Below are 15,697 nucleotides of genomic sequence, written 5' to 3' on the forward strand. Positions count from 1 at the left end.
TGTGTCTTCCCAGCTGCTCTCCCTAAGAGCCTGGGGTGGAGGCACCGCCACACACCCATGTTCTCTTTCCAGGGGTGGGCCCACATCACCCTCTAATATTTCCATCGGTGGGTGGGGGGTGTCGCCTAATTGGGGCAGGTGTGCCAGGATCCTCAGGCTACTGGGAAGGAGGCCAGAGATTTGCTTTTTGGCCTCTAGTTGGGGCCAACACATCCCCAGGACAAAGCTCTCTGTGGCCTCAAAGAAACCACCTGCCCAGCCCCTCTCCCTTGGAGTGCCCTCCCCACCCTACTCCCAGCTCCACTTGGCCCCCTTTGCCAGCCGGGCACCCGGCAGCGGGTCTGGGTGGGGTGGCCAGGAGGTGAGAGCCCTCCCCCCAGGCCCCGAGTCCATCCACTGACACAGCAGCTCACATTTCATTTTTATTCTGCTGGGGGTCAGGCAGCAGCCCCCACTGAAGCCCCACCCAGCCTCCGGGCTGCCTGGCCTGTGCCACGGGTCCCAGTCTCCAGCAGAGAGTCCGTGAGCTCGTACCTTCCCTTGGCTGAGGGCCCACCTGGCCTTGGGATGCCGTTGGGCTGGCTAGGGGTGGATTGACACAGAAGACCACAGCCCACCCCACACCAGAGCCCTGGGAGCCTCCTGAGGAATGGGAGGAGGAAGAGCAAGAGGGCCCTGCCTGGCCTTCCACTGAGACACCAAAGTGGTGTCGACCCCCAGCATGTCGCCCAGGGGCATGGGGGCTGCAGGGCAGGGTGAAGGGCTCAGTCCAGCCTGGGGCGCCGGGGCGGTCACGAGTCTTTCTTGCAGGAGCCTAGGGTTGGATGAGGCTAAGGTCAGAGGTCACTGCTCCCCATAGCCTTCCTGCCCAGCCAGATCTGACCCCTTGGCCTTTGGTCACCCCCGACCCCCAAGCCTGGGTAGCCCCTCTAGGCCAACTGGGCGCAGACCCGGGAGGAGGGCTCTGGAGGGTGGGGGGCACTCACAGGACCCCAGCTGCTCCTCCAGGAAGGAGATCTGCTCACTCAGGGAGTCGATACGGCCCAGCTGCTGGAAGGAGTGCACCAGGAGGCTGCCGGGGTCCGGGAGCCCGTGCTCCAGTGCCTGCGAGGCCAGCCTGTGCAGTGGGGCCAGCACCAGCTGCAGCTTCTGCGGGTGCAGAAGGGTGGTGACTCCGGGCCGGCCCCGCCCTCTCTGCTCCACCAGGGTCTAGGGGGGACCCCCCGGGGAAGGGCTCCACAAGCCTCCAGCCCCAGCCCCTGTGGCAGGGCTCCAGGTGTCCACTAGAGGGGGCTGCTGTGCCCGAAGAGCCTGCGGCAGAGTGGGTGCCTGGGGCATCAGGCCGGCCGGGTGGTCCCAGCCTTGGGGTCCCCGGCAGAACTAGGGGGACAGCTGGACCACTGGCCAGTGGGAAGACTGGCAAGAGCTCTTTGTCCTGGTGGGGACGAAGGTGGTGGGGGGTGGGGAGTCTTGTCTGGGTCCAGGCTGTGTGTATGGTCTAGGGGGCTGCCACGCTTGGTTCCTCCAGCCCTGGGGGTCCTGGTCAGTGTCTGGCTGCCTCTGCCCAGTATGGATCCAGGCCAGGGCCGCCTCGGCAGTCAGCAGCAAGGAAGCTGCCTCCCCAGGGCCAGGACCTTTTCAGACCACCCCCAGCCATCTGTGGGTCGCGACCACGTCTCAGGAGACTATGGAACCTATATCCTGGCCTGGGCTTCCGCTGTCGCGAGGACCTGCCCCACCCCAGGCCTCACCTCCTCCAGCAGGTCCACCCTGGACTGCAGCCTCTGCACTTCCTCCTTCATCGCACTGTCCACTCCTGGGGGCAGAGCCAGGCGCTGGGTCAGGGTCGGCCGGCTCCCCACCCACACCCCCAGGCTCCCTCCTGTCCCCAGGGAGAGGCAGAGCCCAAAGACTCAGATCCAGGCCTCTGCCGGCCCCGACGCCTGCCTGGCGCTGGCCAGAGGTCTCAGGGCTGTGCCACCTAAGTACATCGGGGCGCATGGCTCTGCGCAGCTGCTCAGGGTCCCGGCCACGCTGAGGGAGGTCGGAGCTGTGGTGTCAGCGGCGCTTTCGATGCGGTGCTGTGGACAGCGCATTATTACTCACGGTACGAGTTTGAAGTGTCACAGCGCGTACCAAAAGTAATAATGTCCCATCACCAGCGGGGGCGTGGCGTCTTCCAGAATGCTGCACTGCACGCAGACGGGCACTTCCGCCTTCTTGGCTGACCGTGAGGCTCCAGGCAACCTGCCCCCAGTTCTCAGGAACCCACCTGTCCTCCCGCCCCATCTTCCCTCCCTGGAGAGGGAGCCCCCACCACCTTCCACCCAGGTTCCAGTGCCCCTCACCGTGCCTAACACAGAGCCACATGGCAATGTCCACAGGCTGCCCACCTCCCCAGGCCAGGCCCAGCCAGGGCTGAGTTTACCTGTTAGGTTGGGGGCCACCCTGGGGGGCCCTCCCTTGGACACGCAGTGTGTACCATCTGCAGACAGGCTGTGCCCCTCCCAACACTGGCACCAGTAACTGCCGGCGGTGTTGACGCAGCGCTGGGGACAGCCGGCCCCCCCAGCACTGCATTCGTCCACATCTGTGGGAAATGGGGTGTCAGGCGGCCATGCCTGTGGGAGGGGTCCTGCCGACATAGCTCCCTTCACAATCACTCACTCATGGGCCAGCAGTAACCCCAGGACATGCAAGGAGGTGCCCAGGCCCCTTCCAGGGTCCCCCAGGGTGGAGCCAGCCTCACCTGACTGGCAGGTGTCACCCTGCCATCCCGCAGGGCAGCGGCAGCGGCCAGGCTGGATGCAGCTTCCTCCGTTCCGGCACGGCGGCTGGCATATTGCTGTGGGTAGGGGAGGCTGGTCACCAGCTCAGTTGGGTCCCCAGCGCCCTGTGGGGGCAGCTGCTAGGGAGTGGGTGCTCTGTGGCAAGGTGGTGCTTTGCTCCGGGTTCAAGAAAAGCAGCAGGAGCATTGCTGGAAGACTGGGGAATAGTTGCCCTTCTGACTAACACCAGGCACCGAGGGGCATAGCCCTCACCTGCTCCACAGGCCCCGGGAAGCCCGCTGGTCCTCTTCCAGCCGGGGCAGCATGCGTACCGAGGCCTGGCGGGGGCCAGCCCAGGGCTGCGGCGGTAGGCGGTCCTATAGATGGTTCTGTGGGGTGGGCAGGACAGCTCAGAGGGGCATCCTACTCCCCCTTAGCCACCCACTGGGCAGCTAGAGTCCCCTCTCAGAGTGGACAGAGTCACCCCAGCGTGTCCCCAGGGGTCTTCTCCCCAAGGGATGGCACTGAGGGGTCATTGCACAGCCGTTTCCCTGCCTGGGACTTCCGGTGCTGGCCGGGACTCAAGCCACAGCAGGAAGGCCCAGCCACATTCTGCATGGAGCAGAGGCAGTGGCCAGGCCTGTGTGTGCCCCCACCTATCTGGCCTCCTCCTGTGGGGGCATCCAGGCCCAGAGGAGAGGGCCTGCCTGGCCTGCAGCGGGTCATGGCAGAGTGTGGGCCCTGGGCATCGGAGCACTTCTTAAACCTCCAGGAGACTGAATTCCCAAGCCCCTCCCCCAGCAGGGGGTGGATCTCCCACACCGAGGAAGGAGGACTCTGCCCGAGGCTGAGACTGGGGGGTGTGAGCCCCTTGTGTGGGCACACGGGACCTCTCAGGGCCTCATCTGTGCCCGTTGGGGGCCGTCACGTGGAGGGGCTGCTCAGTGGAGTGGGGAGTCGGGCACCATTCCGTGGAGATGGGACCTTGCAGCCAGGGATACAGGGCAGGGAGGGGTTAATCCCCCAGAAGTGGAGGGGTGCAGACAGGACGGGCGACCCCTCTCAACATGGGGATGCCCTTAGAGGTGCTGCCCTTTGAGACGTGTCGGGACGAGAGCAAGGATTAGGACGTTGGAGGTGACCATGGAACCCCTTGGCTCCAACCGCCCTGGGTCACCCATCTCAGTCGGCCCTCTCGTGGCTCTGGCCTCAGTTTCCCATCTTAGGCCCCAGGATTCACGGCCCCCCCTCGACAGGCTGATGTGTGGCAGATGGGGGCAACTTGGGGGATTGGCCTTGGGAGGCTGGGGCTGGGTGGGCTCGGTTGGGTGGGGCACTCACCGGTAGGTGCTGCAGGCCCGGTGCCCGTCACAGGTGGTGAGGAAGGGCTGGTACACGCGCTGCACGAAGGACTCAGAGACAGGGTCCCCGTGAGCCCCGACGGCACACACCCTACGGCTGTGGGGGTGGACAAGGGGTCAGCCCAGGAGTCCCAGAGCAGGACCCAACAATGATGGGGACATGCGGCTGGGGCAGGACCTTCTGCAGGAGTCCCCAGGGAGTCCCCCACAGGTGCTGAGGGCTGCCTCCAGGACGGGCTGAGGGCTCCTGGTCACCCCACCCCAGCACTCACAGGTCAGGGTTTGGCTCACCCTGGGCGGTAGGCGTGCTCCGTGCCGCCCGCTGCCAACACCAGAAGCCACACCAGTAGCATCTCCTGAGAGCCCCACATGGCCTGTGCCTCCGGGCAGGGTGGCCTTCTCCTCTGGGTGGCCTGGGGCACAAAGCATGACCCTTAAGTCTCCCCAAAGATGCTCTGCCCCCAGGCCACGGATGCAATTTGCACTTGCTCCATGAGGCCTGCCCAGCTCATCTCCGCTGGAGCCTCCACCAGTGGGAGAGCCCCACGGTGGTGCCCACTCTCTCCTCCCCTGGCCCCCTTTTCCAGCCATCGAGACCCTCGCCAGCCACAAACAGCTGGGGCCACAGCCTGGGGACCACAGGGGGGCGATGCTGTCCAGAGCTCTTGGTACAGGAATCCAGTGGATCCTGCTGGACGTCCCCCCAGTTCCTGGGGCCCAGTTTCTCCTGTCCTGCCTGGTTCCAGGGCCCTCCTCACAGTAGGGCAGGGGTGAGTTTGCACCCCAGTCTGTACAAACGGGGTGTTCGCGGGCAGAGCTGAGATCTAGCCCCACTAGGGACATGCTGGCCTCAGCTGTTCTGGGCTTTGGTTTCTCATCTTCTGAGTGTGGAACCGGCCCCGGGGGATGGGCCGGCAGCTGCAAGCCAGCAGGAACCGTTCGGGGGTGCACACATTCTAAGACCACCAGAGGGGCAGCCTTCATTTTAGAGGGGGTCCCTCCCAGGCTGCGATATGTGTGCAATCAGCCTCCAGGGATCCTGGGACAGTGGCTGTGACAGGTGCACACCTGGGGGTGGGCAGCAGCCCCCTACAGTGTCACCCGAGCCAGAATCCAACCCCCTCCTGGCTGTGCCGCAGGAGCCAGGGGCCCGGTGAGGCTTCCTGAGAGCATGAGAGAGCCCAGAATTAATGGTCTGTGACAATGCCGGGGGTGGGGATTCTGTCCTATACACAGCCAGGGGTCTGGAGAGCTGGCGAGCCCCTGCCATGCTCCGGGGTCCCACCCAGGGCCTCTCAAGGGTGCTTCCCAAAGGCTGGGTGGGTTCCTTCCGAGGCACTCCAGGGCTCCCAGAAGGGAAAGGCCAGGCTTCAGGGGCAGAGGCTGGGGTAAGGCTGTCCCTTCTCTGGGATTCAGTTTCCTCAGATACGAGAATAGGATTTCTGAGGCCCCTCCTTGGCTCTGACGGCCAGTCCTATAAACAGTCACGCTGTCCTCAGTCGCTGCTGGCCAGCCCCACTGGGTGTCTTCCCACCCACATCTGCTTCCCACGGGCACTGCCACGGCATCACCCAGTCCCAGCGGGAGGGTGGCTGGGGGTCCTTCGTGGACCTCCTGTTCTCCGTGCGCTGGAGAGAAGAGGGCAGGGCAGAGGCTGCCAACTAGGCAGAGGCTGTCCTGGGCAGCTGAGGGGCAGGGACTTAGCTGGGGGGCAGTGGGGACATCACAGCAGTTTTTGGGCAGGAGTTTGTCCAGGGGTCAGAGGGGGCTGGAGATTAACTCTGGGGATGGGCCCTGTTAGGGGCTGAAGGACACTGTTAGGGGCTGGGCCTTGTGCGACCCCAAAGCAAGACTCGAAGTGGGGGGACAGGTGACACTGGGGATGAGGACCCGGGAAGGAAGAGGTAGGGCAGCGGCCGGGTGGCTTGGGGTGGGCAGGGAGATGCCAGGGCAGGCCTGGGGAGAGGCGAATCTCCCAGACCTCATTGCCCCCCACACATATTCGCACAGCACCCCCCACAATTCCTGAGAGTCGTCTGGAAAGGAAGCGGTGCTGAGAAGTGGACACTCAGTTTTTGAAAGTCATGCTTTTCCCGAGGCCAGAGGAAGCCCGTGGCGCTCTGCAAGCTGGTGCTGCAAGCCCCATTTCCCTTGGGGGGCCACAGCCTCAACCCAGAGGTGCCGGGCGGGGAGGGGGCGGCGGCTCCAGGTGGACCAGCAGTCCGGTCCCCGTGCCCCCAGCGCCCACGGGCTCCCTCCCCACCTGCCCGGCAGCAGCCCCGCAGCCCCCACCCACGGGAGGCCGGGTCCGCAGAGGGAGGGGCCTGGCCGCGCCGCAGGCACTGGCGGACCCCTCGCGGCGGGAGCGGGGCTGGAGACCTTGAGGCCCACGAGGGAGGGCGCAGAGGCGGAGCGAGACGGACCTGACCGCCGCCCCCTCCCAGCCGCGCGGCCGGCTCCGGGGTTGGCGGGGGCGGAGCAGGCAGCAGGGGCTGGGCCCCGAGGCGTTGGGTCGGGCCGGGTAGGACGAGGGGCCGCGGCGCCCCCCGCCCTCTCCGCCGCGCCGCCCGCCAGCCGCCGGCAGGGGGAGCCGGTTCCCGAGGCCGCTGGGCCCATTCTCCCGGCCCGGCCCGACCCAGCCGCGGACGCCTCGGCCCGCTCCCCGCTCTGGGCCCCGCGGTCGCGCTGTCTCGTCCCGGAGCCTCCCCCGGCTCCGCGCGGGGCCAGGTCCCCCATCCCCGGGGGCTCCGCGGGTCCCGCCCTCGCCCCAGCCCGGGCGACGAGCAGACCCCGACCCCGGCGCGCCCCGCTCGCTCCGCACTCACCGCCGGATCCGGGGCGCGCACGCGCCGCCGACACTGCCGCCCGAGCCCGCGCCGTGGGGGCCCCGAGCCCCGCCCCGCCCCGCCCCCGGCCCCGCCCCACCTGGCGGCCCCGCCGGAGCCCCGCCCCGCCCCCATTGCGCAGACGGGGAAACTGAGGCCCCGCGGCGGGCGGGCAGTGACTCCGCTGGAACCCGGGGCTGACGCAAAAGCGCCTCTGAGCCGCAGCCCCCCAGCCCCCCTCCGGGAATCCTAGGGCCCGAGTCCCCGCGGCAGGGCGCTCGCTGAGCGGATGCACGACCACCGAGCCCGGCTGCCAGGAGCCGGGAGAGGCCGCCCAGGGCGCCCACACTGACGGGGCTGCGGGCCCTTTGCTAGCTCTCAAGCCCCCAGGCTGAAAATCACCCCGGGACGCCTATCTAAGCCACTGGGGGGCCGCGCGGTAGGCACCCGGTGCTGGTTAGCACTGAGCTCGGTCTTGCAGCCTCGCAGGCAGTGGGCATCATGACCGTCCCCACCGGGATCTAGTGATGATGAGGTCATGGCCACAACACAATTGTTGCAGCTGTTACTGAGGGCGCCGCACGTGGGGCTTGGGCCAGCCCAATTCAGTAGCCCCTCAGACCCCTGCAGGAGCCAGCGCCCTGTCTCGTAGCCAGTGTGGGCACCTGTGTGAGACGTGTTCCCTGGGAGCAAGGGGTTTTCCCGGACTCACCTGGCGGAGGAGAATCCGTCATCCCCCGGACAGGGGCGGGAGCTGCTCCTCCGGGTGATGGGGGCCACCTGTGCCTCCCCGGTCCTGGGGGCTGCGGTTGGAGAGGAGGTGTGGGTTAGTGCCTATGCACAGTCCTGGTCACCCTGATGTCTGGGGGCTGGGATGGCCCGGGTCCAGCCTTTGGTGCTGCTGTGGGACCTCCACCTGCACTAGGCCTACAGGCCTCCATCCTGTACCTACCCCGATCCCATCCTGTCCCGAGCTGATCGTCCTCTCGGATCCACAGCTCCTGGCCTCAGTAAAATGGGGCTGTTGCCTCCAGCCCTGGACTCCCCGGCGTGGGGATGAAAGGCTGCTGTGAGTGGAGCTGGAGGTCCGTCCCCAAAACCCAGGGTGCTGGGCGAGAGGCCTGCAGATGGGTTGAGGAGGGCCACCAGCTTGGTCCTACCTTGGTGCATGAGACTTGGAGGAAAGGAGGGGCCCAGGTCCCTGGAGAGGAGCCCCCAAAATAAGGCCGCTCCACCCTGCAATCCGGTGGCCACTGCTCTGGACCAGGGGCCCTGGAAACCCCTGGCACGTGGTCCGAGGGACGGCCAGAGCAGCTGCTGTCAGGGATCGTTCCTCATCTGACTGGGGAGTCCTGGGCCTCCTGGCACCCTGAGCCCACGCGGGGCTCTTACCCAGCCCCCGGCAGTGAAGTGTTCAGAGTGGAGCCTAGGGGCCTCTGGGGGGAAGAGCCACCCTGCCCTGTCCTCTGCCCCTGGCCTCATCTCTGGAGCTGCGGTCACTTAACCCTTTGACCTGCCTCCCCACGTCTCCTGCCTGAATCTGGAAGAGGTAATGGAGCAGAAAGGGCAGCTCCGGGGCGGCCCCGAGCCAGCCCTCGCTACCCCCGTCCTGGCTAGGCCCCACCATTTGGAAAGTGGGGGTTCTCAGACAGGCCTCTTGGTGTGGACGTATGAGACAAAAAGTGGGGCCTTCTGGGACCCACTATGACTCCGGGGGTTTGGGGATGGGGCTTCAGCCACTCTGCATGGGGCTGGGGAGAGGGAGAACAAGGGCTTCTCCAAGGTCCACGGGGGGCCCACAGAGTCACCTATTTGCCCATGACACCCTACCAAGTCATCACTAAGCCTGAGCCCCACGTCCCGCACCCTGGGTTCACACCGCTCATCCTGGCTACAGATTTGGCTTTGGGGTTCCTCTCCCTCGGGGCCAATTCCCCTCCCCAGACCCCACTGCTAGGAAGAAGCTGAGGAGACCCCAGCCCTTGGGACACCCCAGGATGTAGCACTAAGTCCCTCACAGTGGGCCCAGCTGAGCTGAACTTTGCTGCCAACCCCAGGGGCTGCTCTGCGGAGGGAGAGAAAGGCCAGAGGGTGGGGTTCAGGGGAAGGGCAGCTGGGGGTGAAGTGTTGGAGTCAGCAGACTGGATTGGGATCTACACTGAGCTACCCGCTAGCAGGCATTTGGCTCAGGGGCCTCAGTGGCCTCCTCTGTGCAGAAGGGGAGGAGACCGGGACCCCCTCCCCTGTGACCTCGCCGGGAAGCAGATTGCGGAGCAGCCAGCAGGCGCCGTGGTCAGCGGGAGTGAGGGGCACGGGGGGCCTGCCCTGTCCGCTCCCTGCCCCTCCAAGGCCACCCCTGCCGTACCTGATGCTGCCGGAGCCCAGGCGTAGCCATGGTGGCCCGCTGCTGTGTCCTGGGACCGGGGATGGACCCTGGCCCTTGCTGGGGCCTTAGGCCCACTGACCGCCTGGAGGCACCTCCCGAGGCCCACCTGCCTGGCCTGTCCACAGGAGCCTCCCTTGCAGCCGTGCTGGGCTGGCTTGGTGCAGGGAGGCTCCCCCCGGGCGAGGAAGGGCGGCTTTTTATGCTCCGTCCCGGGTAATCGGGATTGGGATGGGCCCTTCCCAGCCGGACTTCCTGTGTGTGTTCTCCGCTGATAACGGGGACGTGTCGTCGGACAAACAGGAGCCTAAGGGGGGCGGGGGCCACCGTGTGAGGGGGCCTGGACAAACTGCCCGGGGGTGGGGAAGCTGTCCCATGGGCCATCAGAGTCTAGCCCCAAAACAGCCAGAAAGCAGGGCTGGACCCTGCTGGGGAGACTCTGGGGAGAGCGTGGGATGGAGGACACAAGCCCAGGGCCCTCCCGGGACCGTGGGTCCACAGGTCACGCTTGCATGTGGCTGGACAGAAGGGAGCTGCTGCATCTTTGGGCCACAGAGTGCTGGGCTCTCCCCCAGGACACCCCCAGATGTGTGTGACACAGCGTGGGAGCCTGGAGGGGCTCCCTGGAGGGACCAGCCGCACTGGAGCCTTGACCAGTGAGGGTGGCGAGTGGCAAGGCCCGGCCGGAAGGGACTGAGGTGGCAAGACAGGCTGAGTGGTCTGAGAACAGCCTGTTCTGTGGGTCCCTGAGGCCCAAGGTCTGCCAAGGTCCGCCATGGTGAGGGGGTGATGGGAGGCGGCAGGCATGGAGTCCAAGCTGTCTCCCCCAAGAGAGCTGCCAGTGAGACCGTGAGCCCCTGCCCTGGAGATGGGCAAGCAGGCCCAATGCCCTCAGCCCCACTTCACAGGGGTGCTCTGGGCTGGCAGCAGACTGCGGCCGGGGGTGCAGGGAGGGATGCGGGACACTGTGGGTGATCACAGGGGGTGCTGTGTCACATTCCTGGGGTCCCAGCCCCCAGGTCTGACCCTTAGCTTCCCTGTTCAGGTGGCAGTGGGAGCCTCAGGCCAAGCCGCTGTGGCAATGGTGGGTTGGGTGGGAGGGGCACGGTGCTGAAGGGAGCTGGGTGGCTTCGGAGGGCAAGCCTGAAAATCCAGGACAGCAGGGTCTCTCCCAGCCCCGTTGTCTGTGGGGTGTGAGCCCTGCTTTGGGGTCAGCCCCTGTCGGCCTGATGCCTGGGACACCCCCATTTCCCTGGCCCTGGGCGGTCAGTGTGTCCCCACCTCTCCAGGCCCACTCAGCTGGACAACTTGGGCCAAGGGAGGCTGGGGCAGCTGGGGAAGTTCCCCTCTGGACTTTGGAGGGCAGCTGGGAAACCTCACCCACACGTGATGCACTTCCCCCTCAAGCAGGGACCAGCTCCCCTCTACCCATGGCCAGAGGAAGGGTCTACTCTGGGCACCAGGCTGTGGTCAGGGCTCAGGGCCTCAGCGAGGCAGGCCCTCACTCTTCTCCAGGCCTCAGTTTCTGCACCTGCTCCGTGGTCATTGAGATGGTTGAAGGGGGCGCTCCTGGCACCCAGGCACTGCTGGTCTGAGCAGGAGGGGCCTCTCTCCAGAGGTGGCCCCTGCCCCGAGGTTGGAGCGGATAGGCAGAACCCCATTTCCCCACTTCCTCCACACTAGGCCACCCTGGGATCTGGCCCTTACCCTACTGGCCGCACCCTCAGCCGCCCTGTGCCTCCCTCAGCCCCCTGACTCTCCCCAGTGGCTCGTCCTGCCCTGGCCAGCCTGTCCCTCCAGCTGTCAGGAGGGGATTGCAGTGAAGAACAAGTTGGCAGCAGGCTGGCCCCAGCCCCCCAGGCTGTCACCAGGAGCCCAGTGCCAGGAGGACAGCTTGGGGAGGACCTAGACTCTGCCCTCACCTCTGGCCTGTAAGCACAGCAGTCAAGTCACCAGGAAGGCCCCCAGCGGGCCAAGCCTTATCGAGACTCCTGCACTCAACTACTCAGCTACTCCTGCATATAGGGCCCAATAGGCTTGTGCCCCCATCCCAGGAGGTGCCCTCTTGCCCTCTGTCTGCGTCCCTGCGGCCTGCTCCCTCCTCCCCCACCTGCGCGCCCCTGGATTTGTGCTGGCCTGCGGGTAGAAGGACCTACAAGCGTGGGGTGGGCTAGATTCAACGCTTTCTGTGTACAGAGGGAGAAACTGAGGCCCAGAGGGAGAAGTGACCGGCCCAGGTGAGCCTGGAGGCTGGGCAGGGCTAGGATGCTTGGCACAGGAGGCCGCCTCACCCTTCCTTCCTCTTCTTGGGGAGCCCCATGTCCCCCACCCCAGCTTGTCCTATGTCCCAACCTGGAGCAGCCCCTGTCATCACACCTGTCTGGCCAGGGGACAGCTCGGGGCAGGAGTAGCTGAGTAGCCAAGTGCACGAGTCTCACTAAGGCTTGGTCCGTTGGGGGCCTTCCCGGTGAATTCACTGCTGTGCTTACAGGCCAGGGGGCAAGGGCAGAGTCTGGGTCCTCCCCAGGCTGTCCTCCTGGCACTGGACTCCTGGTGACAGCCTGGGGGGCTGGGCCCAGCCTGCGGCCAACTTGTTCTTCACTGCAACCCCCCCTGACAAACTCTTCCCTGCCCCCAGCCCCTCCCCAGGTCAAGACTAGACCCTCCCCGAGGGAAGGAGGCCTGGGCTCAGGCCCAGAGTGCCGGCTCTGCCCTATCCCGTCTCCTGCAGCCACCACAGGAGGGGCACTCCACTCTCTCAGGCTCCCGGAGCCTCAGGGGCAGGTACAGGAGGCGGACTGGGGTACTGCCCTAATGCCAGGGGCCCAGCAGGGACAGGAGGGGCGAGGAGTTGGCAGGGGACAGAAGTGGGTTCTGTCTATACTCTCTTGGACTCCAGAGGGTACTGGGGGTGCAGGGGGTTGAGGCTGCCCCTGGGTTCTGGTATGGGTGGAGCACACTTTGTGTCCAAGGCCCAGGGGCTCAGCAGGGGGCAGGCGGGCCCCTCCCTCACCCTCCTGTCCTTGGAGTGCCCCTTCCCTGTGCTTGCCGCTCTCTCTGCTGGCGTGCGTTTGGGATCATGGCACACAGACCTGTAGCAGAGAATCACTGTGGAAGTCGGCAGTGCCTCCTGCCCAGGCTGCAGCCCCACGAAAGCCAGGCCGTCTGGCCTCCTCCTCTCACCTCGGGGGCCCAGCACAGAGGGCGAGACCTGGTGGGAGAGGGCGGCCACCCCAAGGCCTGCAGCTGTCCTCATCCGGGCACTGGAAGGTCTGGAGCCTGGGGCCTCACCCTGCCTGGGGTGGCGTCAGAGGTGGAGGCCTGGCAGGGGCAGGAAGCTGGAGCTCTGGTCCCAGCTTTGTGCCCCACACAGGCCTCAGTTTCCCCATCGGCTCTCCTGTCAGTAGGGCCAGGTTGTCCCAGTGGCCTTCCAGCCACCTGGGAATGTTCTGAGGTTAGTTATAAGGGGAAGGGCTGCCTTACCTTCCCAGAGCGTGCTGGCTGGGCAGAGAGGCGTGGAGGGGCCTGGCGGAGCCCCCCGGGCCCTCCTGGGCCTCCTGAACCCCTCACCAGGGTGCTTTTGGCCTCTGCAGCCCCAGGAGAGGGTGGACTAAGCCCCTGGCGGAGGCCAGCCTGGGCATCTTAGGTGGCGCGAGACTGAGGGGCACCAGGCGCGGCCGTGGGAGCCGGGCTGCAGGAGGTGCAGGAGGAGGGAATGAAGCAGAGTGCCGGAGGGATGGGGCTTCCTGTTTACCCCGAGCGCCCCCCGGCCTTGGACAGGCTGACTCTGTCAGCCACGGATGTGGTGGGACCTTCCCATCAGAGGACGTCCCGGACCCAGCGGGGGCTGGAGGGAGCTGCCAGGCAGGGGTGCCTGCGGGCAGAGGAGCCGTCTGCTCCTGAGTGAGGTTGTGGGCAGGCAGAAGTGAGCGTCCCGTCTTTCCTCTCTCCTCTCCCTGCCTGCTCCAGCCCCTGATACCCTTTGAGTTGAGGGGCTTCCATTTCCAGAGGAGGCAGTTGGCTCACGGGTGGAAGCCGCTTGCTCGAGGGTGGAAAATGGAGGCCCAGGACTGGATCCCAGGGGCCTGAGCCCTGAGCCTCGGGGGTCTCCCAGGGGACCCCTCACCCTTTCCCTCACTGCTCCTGTCTCCCTTCCTGCGGCCGTCCACTTCTCCAGCTGACGGCGTGGAGGTGTCCATGGCCTTGTGGGCTGGCTTCTTGGCAAGTCCCCACCGGCTTTACATCGGAGTGTCCCTTCTCCCGACATTGTCCCTACCCTGGTCCGGTCCACCCCGCTTCCTGCCTGGATGACAGTAGCCCCTCCTCGGCCTTGCTGGGTGCCGCTGCCCTTCACACCCAGCGCCCAGGGAGCTTTGCAGAGGGAGACATCGGGTCGTGTGACCTTCTCCCAAGGCGCCACCACACTCAGCACAAAGTCCAATCCTGCCCATGCTCCATGCTCCGTGCCCCTGCCAGGGTGCCCGCTCCACAGGGCAGAGGCCCGGACCTGGGAGAGGTGACTCGGAGCAGGTGCGCAGAAAGTGTGGAGTCCCCCACTGTGCTGGGTGTGTCACCCAGTGGTGGCCTGGCAAACTCGAGCTGCAGCGAGACATGGGCTTAGAAATGGGAAAGTGAACCTGAGAGGGGCCGGCAGCCCGGGCAGGAGACACAGGCCCTCGGCCACGCCCCAGAGGACCGGCGTGCCGCACTGCTGGCAGCAGGTGCTGGAGGCATCTCTAGGAGAACAGACCCCCCTGTTCTTCACACACACTGCTGGTGCCTCGGAACTGTTACCAGCCTGGGGGCTTAGCTTTGAACATCCTCATGTTATCTCTTGGCAGATTTGCCGACAGACGCAATCCCCTTATGCTGTCCCTGGGGGGTCTCCAGTCCCAGGAGGGGCAGGAAGCCAGGGAATGCCCAGCAGTTCTCAGGTCCCCTGCCAGCAGCGCGGGAGCATTCGGCCACCCCACACCCTTGCTGGCACTTGCTGTTGTCTTTTTCATTTTAGCCATTCTGATGATTTTGCAGTGGTATTGCTGTATTGTTATTTTTGTTCATATAGGAAGGTGAAGAAAATCTTATTTTTTAAACAGCAGAATCTGTCCCTAGGGAGAGACTTGCTTCACAGGGGAGACACCCGACTGGGGTGAGAGCACAGTGTGGGCCTCGGGGGGCTGTGTGAGCTGCAGGCTTGGTGGATGTCCCTGTGGCACCTGGGGAGTCTGGAGGGGAGGAGAGAGAAGAAGCTGCCACTGGGGAGTGAGCTTGGGAGAGGGATCCCCAGGTGGACACTGGGTGCTACCTGGCAGCTCACGAGGTGGGCACTGGTGGTCGGGGCTGACTCTCAAGGAAGTCCTGTTGAGCAGGGTGAGCCTCAGATGGAGCCCCTCAGTGGGCGGGGCGCCCCTCCCCTGGGGATGCCTGTGCCTCTGGGGCCTGTGGGCTTCTGGGAAGGGTGTGGGGGTCCCTCCCTGGAGGCTTCATACCTGTCTCTCTTGCGCGGTTGTCATAGCGCTCCAGTAGGGTCAGGGACCACAGTTGCCTTAAAGGCTTCTCTGCCTCAGTTTCCCCACGTGTCAGACCAGGGCATGGAGGGTCTTGGGAGCCCTGAAGAGGGTCCTGGGGTCTCCACTTCCCAGTAACGGGGTGGGCAGTTTGTGCCTAGGCCCTTCCCTGGGGGGAGGAAGGGGGGGGGTCCGTAGCTTCCAGCAGATTATTGAAAGAGGGTCATGTGACCCCCTTGAGTGAGTTCGGAGTCCCCACCCCATGCGGCTGCCAGGGCCTCACGTGACCCATCGGGGTCCTCAGCGTCGTGAAGGGAGCTGGTCCCAGTGTCCAGCGTCTGGGATCCGGCTCCTGCAGGCCCTGGAGGTTACTTCCCACCCCTGCTGAGGTTCCCATGGGGCTGAGGAAGGGGAACTTGCCGGCCCCCTGAGGCTGCCCTCACGCCTGGCACTGGTACACGGCACAGAAGCCCCACTCAGTGGGCTGTGATTTTCCAGGCCCGACAGATGGGGCAGCCGTTAACATCAAGGGAAAAAATGCTTCATCTCCCGCGACGGAAGGAGAAGTTCCCGAGAACTCGGGGCCTGTGGGGCAGCCGGTGGAGGGGCGGCAGTTCCGCCCTGTCCTCTCCCTGCCTGCCCGTGTGGGGAGAGCTGGCGGCCAGGAGCTCCAAGCCGTTAAGGGAGAAAATAGTGGGAGAGACGGACAGGCCTGTGAGCAGGGTGCTGGGTTCGGGTGTCTCCTCTTGGGGCCGTTGCCCTGGCCCTGCGAGGTGGAGGCAATGATCTGACCCCATCTACAGACGAGGAAACTGAGGCCCCATGGGAGTGGCTGCTCAAGCTCCCAAGGCCT

At 65.6% G+C, this 15,697-nt stretch overlaps 1 protein-coding gene and 1 non-coding gene across 15 annotated transcripts; both read right to left on the reverse strand.

The window, feature by feature from the left end:
* Positions 1-409: 409 nt before the first annotated feature.
* Positions 410-13,618, reverse strand: EGFL7 (EGF like domain multiple 7). 14 transcript variants are annotated; one of them, XM_077965330.1, is made up of 14 exons: positions 13,464-13,618; positions 12,821-13,028; positions 12,521-12,658; positions 11,714-12,429; positions 7,907-8,075; positions 7,667-7,757; positions 4,421-4,542; positions 4,110-4,226; positions 3,042-3,157; positions 2,750-2,845; positions 2,429-2,590; positions 1,752-1,816; positions 987-1,149; positions 410-814 (listed from the first exon to the last, which is right to left on the reverse strand). In XM_077965330.1, exons 7-14 carry the CDS (start codon positions 4,498-4,500, stop codon positions 792-794), a joined length of 822 nt encoding a protein of 273 aa, XP_077821456.1. In that variant the 5' UTR covers positions 4,501-4,542; positions 7,667-7,757; positions 7,907-8,075; positions 11,714-12,429; positions 12,521-12,658; positions 12,821-13,028; positions 13,464-13,618; the 3' UTR covers positions 410-791.
* Positions 2,080-2,164, reverse strand: MIR126 (microRNA mir-126). The gene has a single exon (NR_032398.1). It is a non-coding gene; the product is annotated as a microRNA mir-126 (primary transcript).
* Positions 13,619-15,697: the final 2,079 nt, after the last annotated feature.

The sequence above is a fragment of the Macaca mulatta genome, chromosome 15 (genome assembly GCF_049350105.2).
Source record: "Macaca mulatta isolate MMU2019108-1 chromosome 15, T2T-MMU8v2.0, whole genome shotgun sequence".
In the NCBI taxonomy this organism is placed as follows: domain Eukaryota; kingdom Metazoa; phylum Chordata; class Mammalia; order Primates; family Cercopithecidae; genus Macaca; species Macaca mulatta.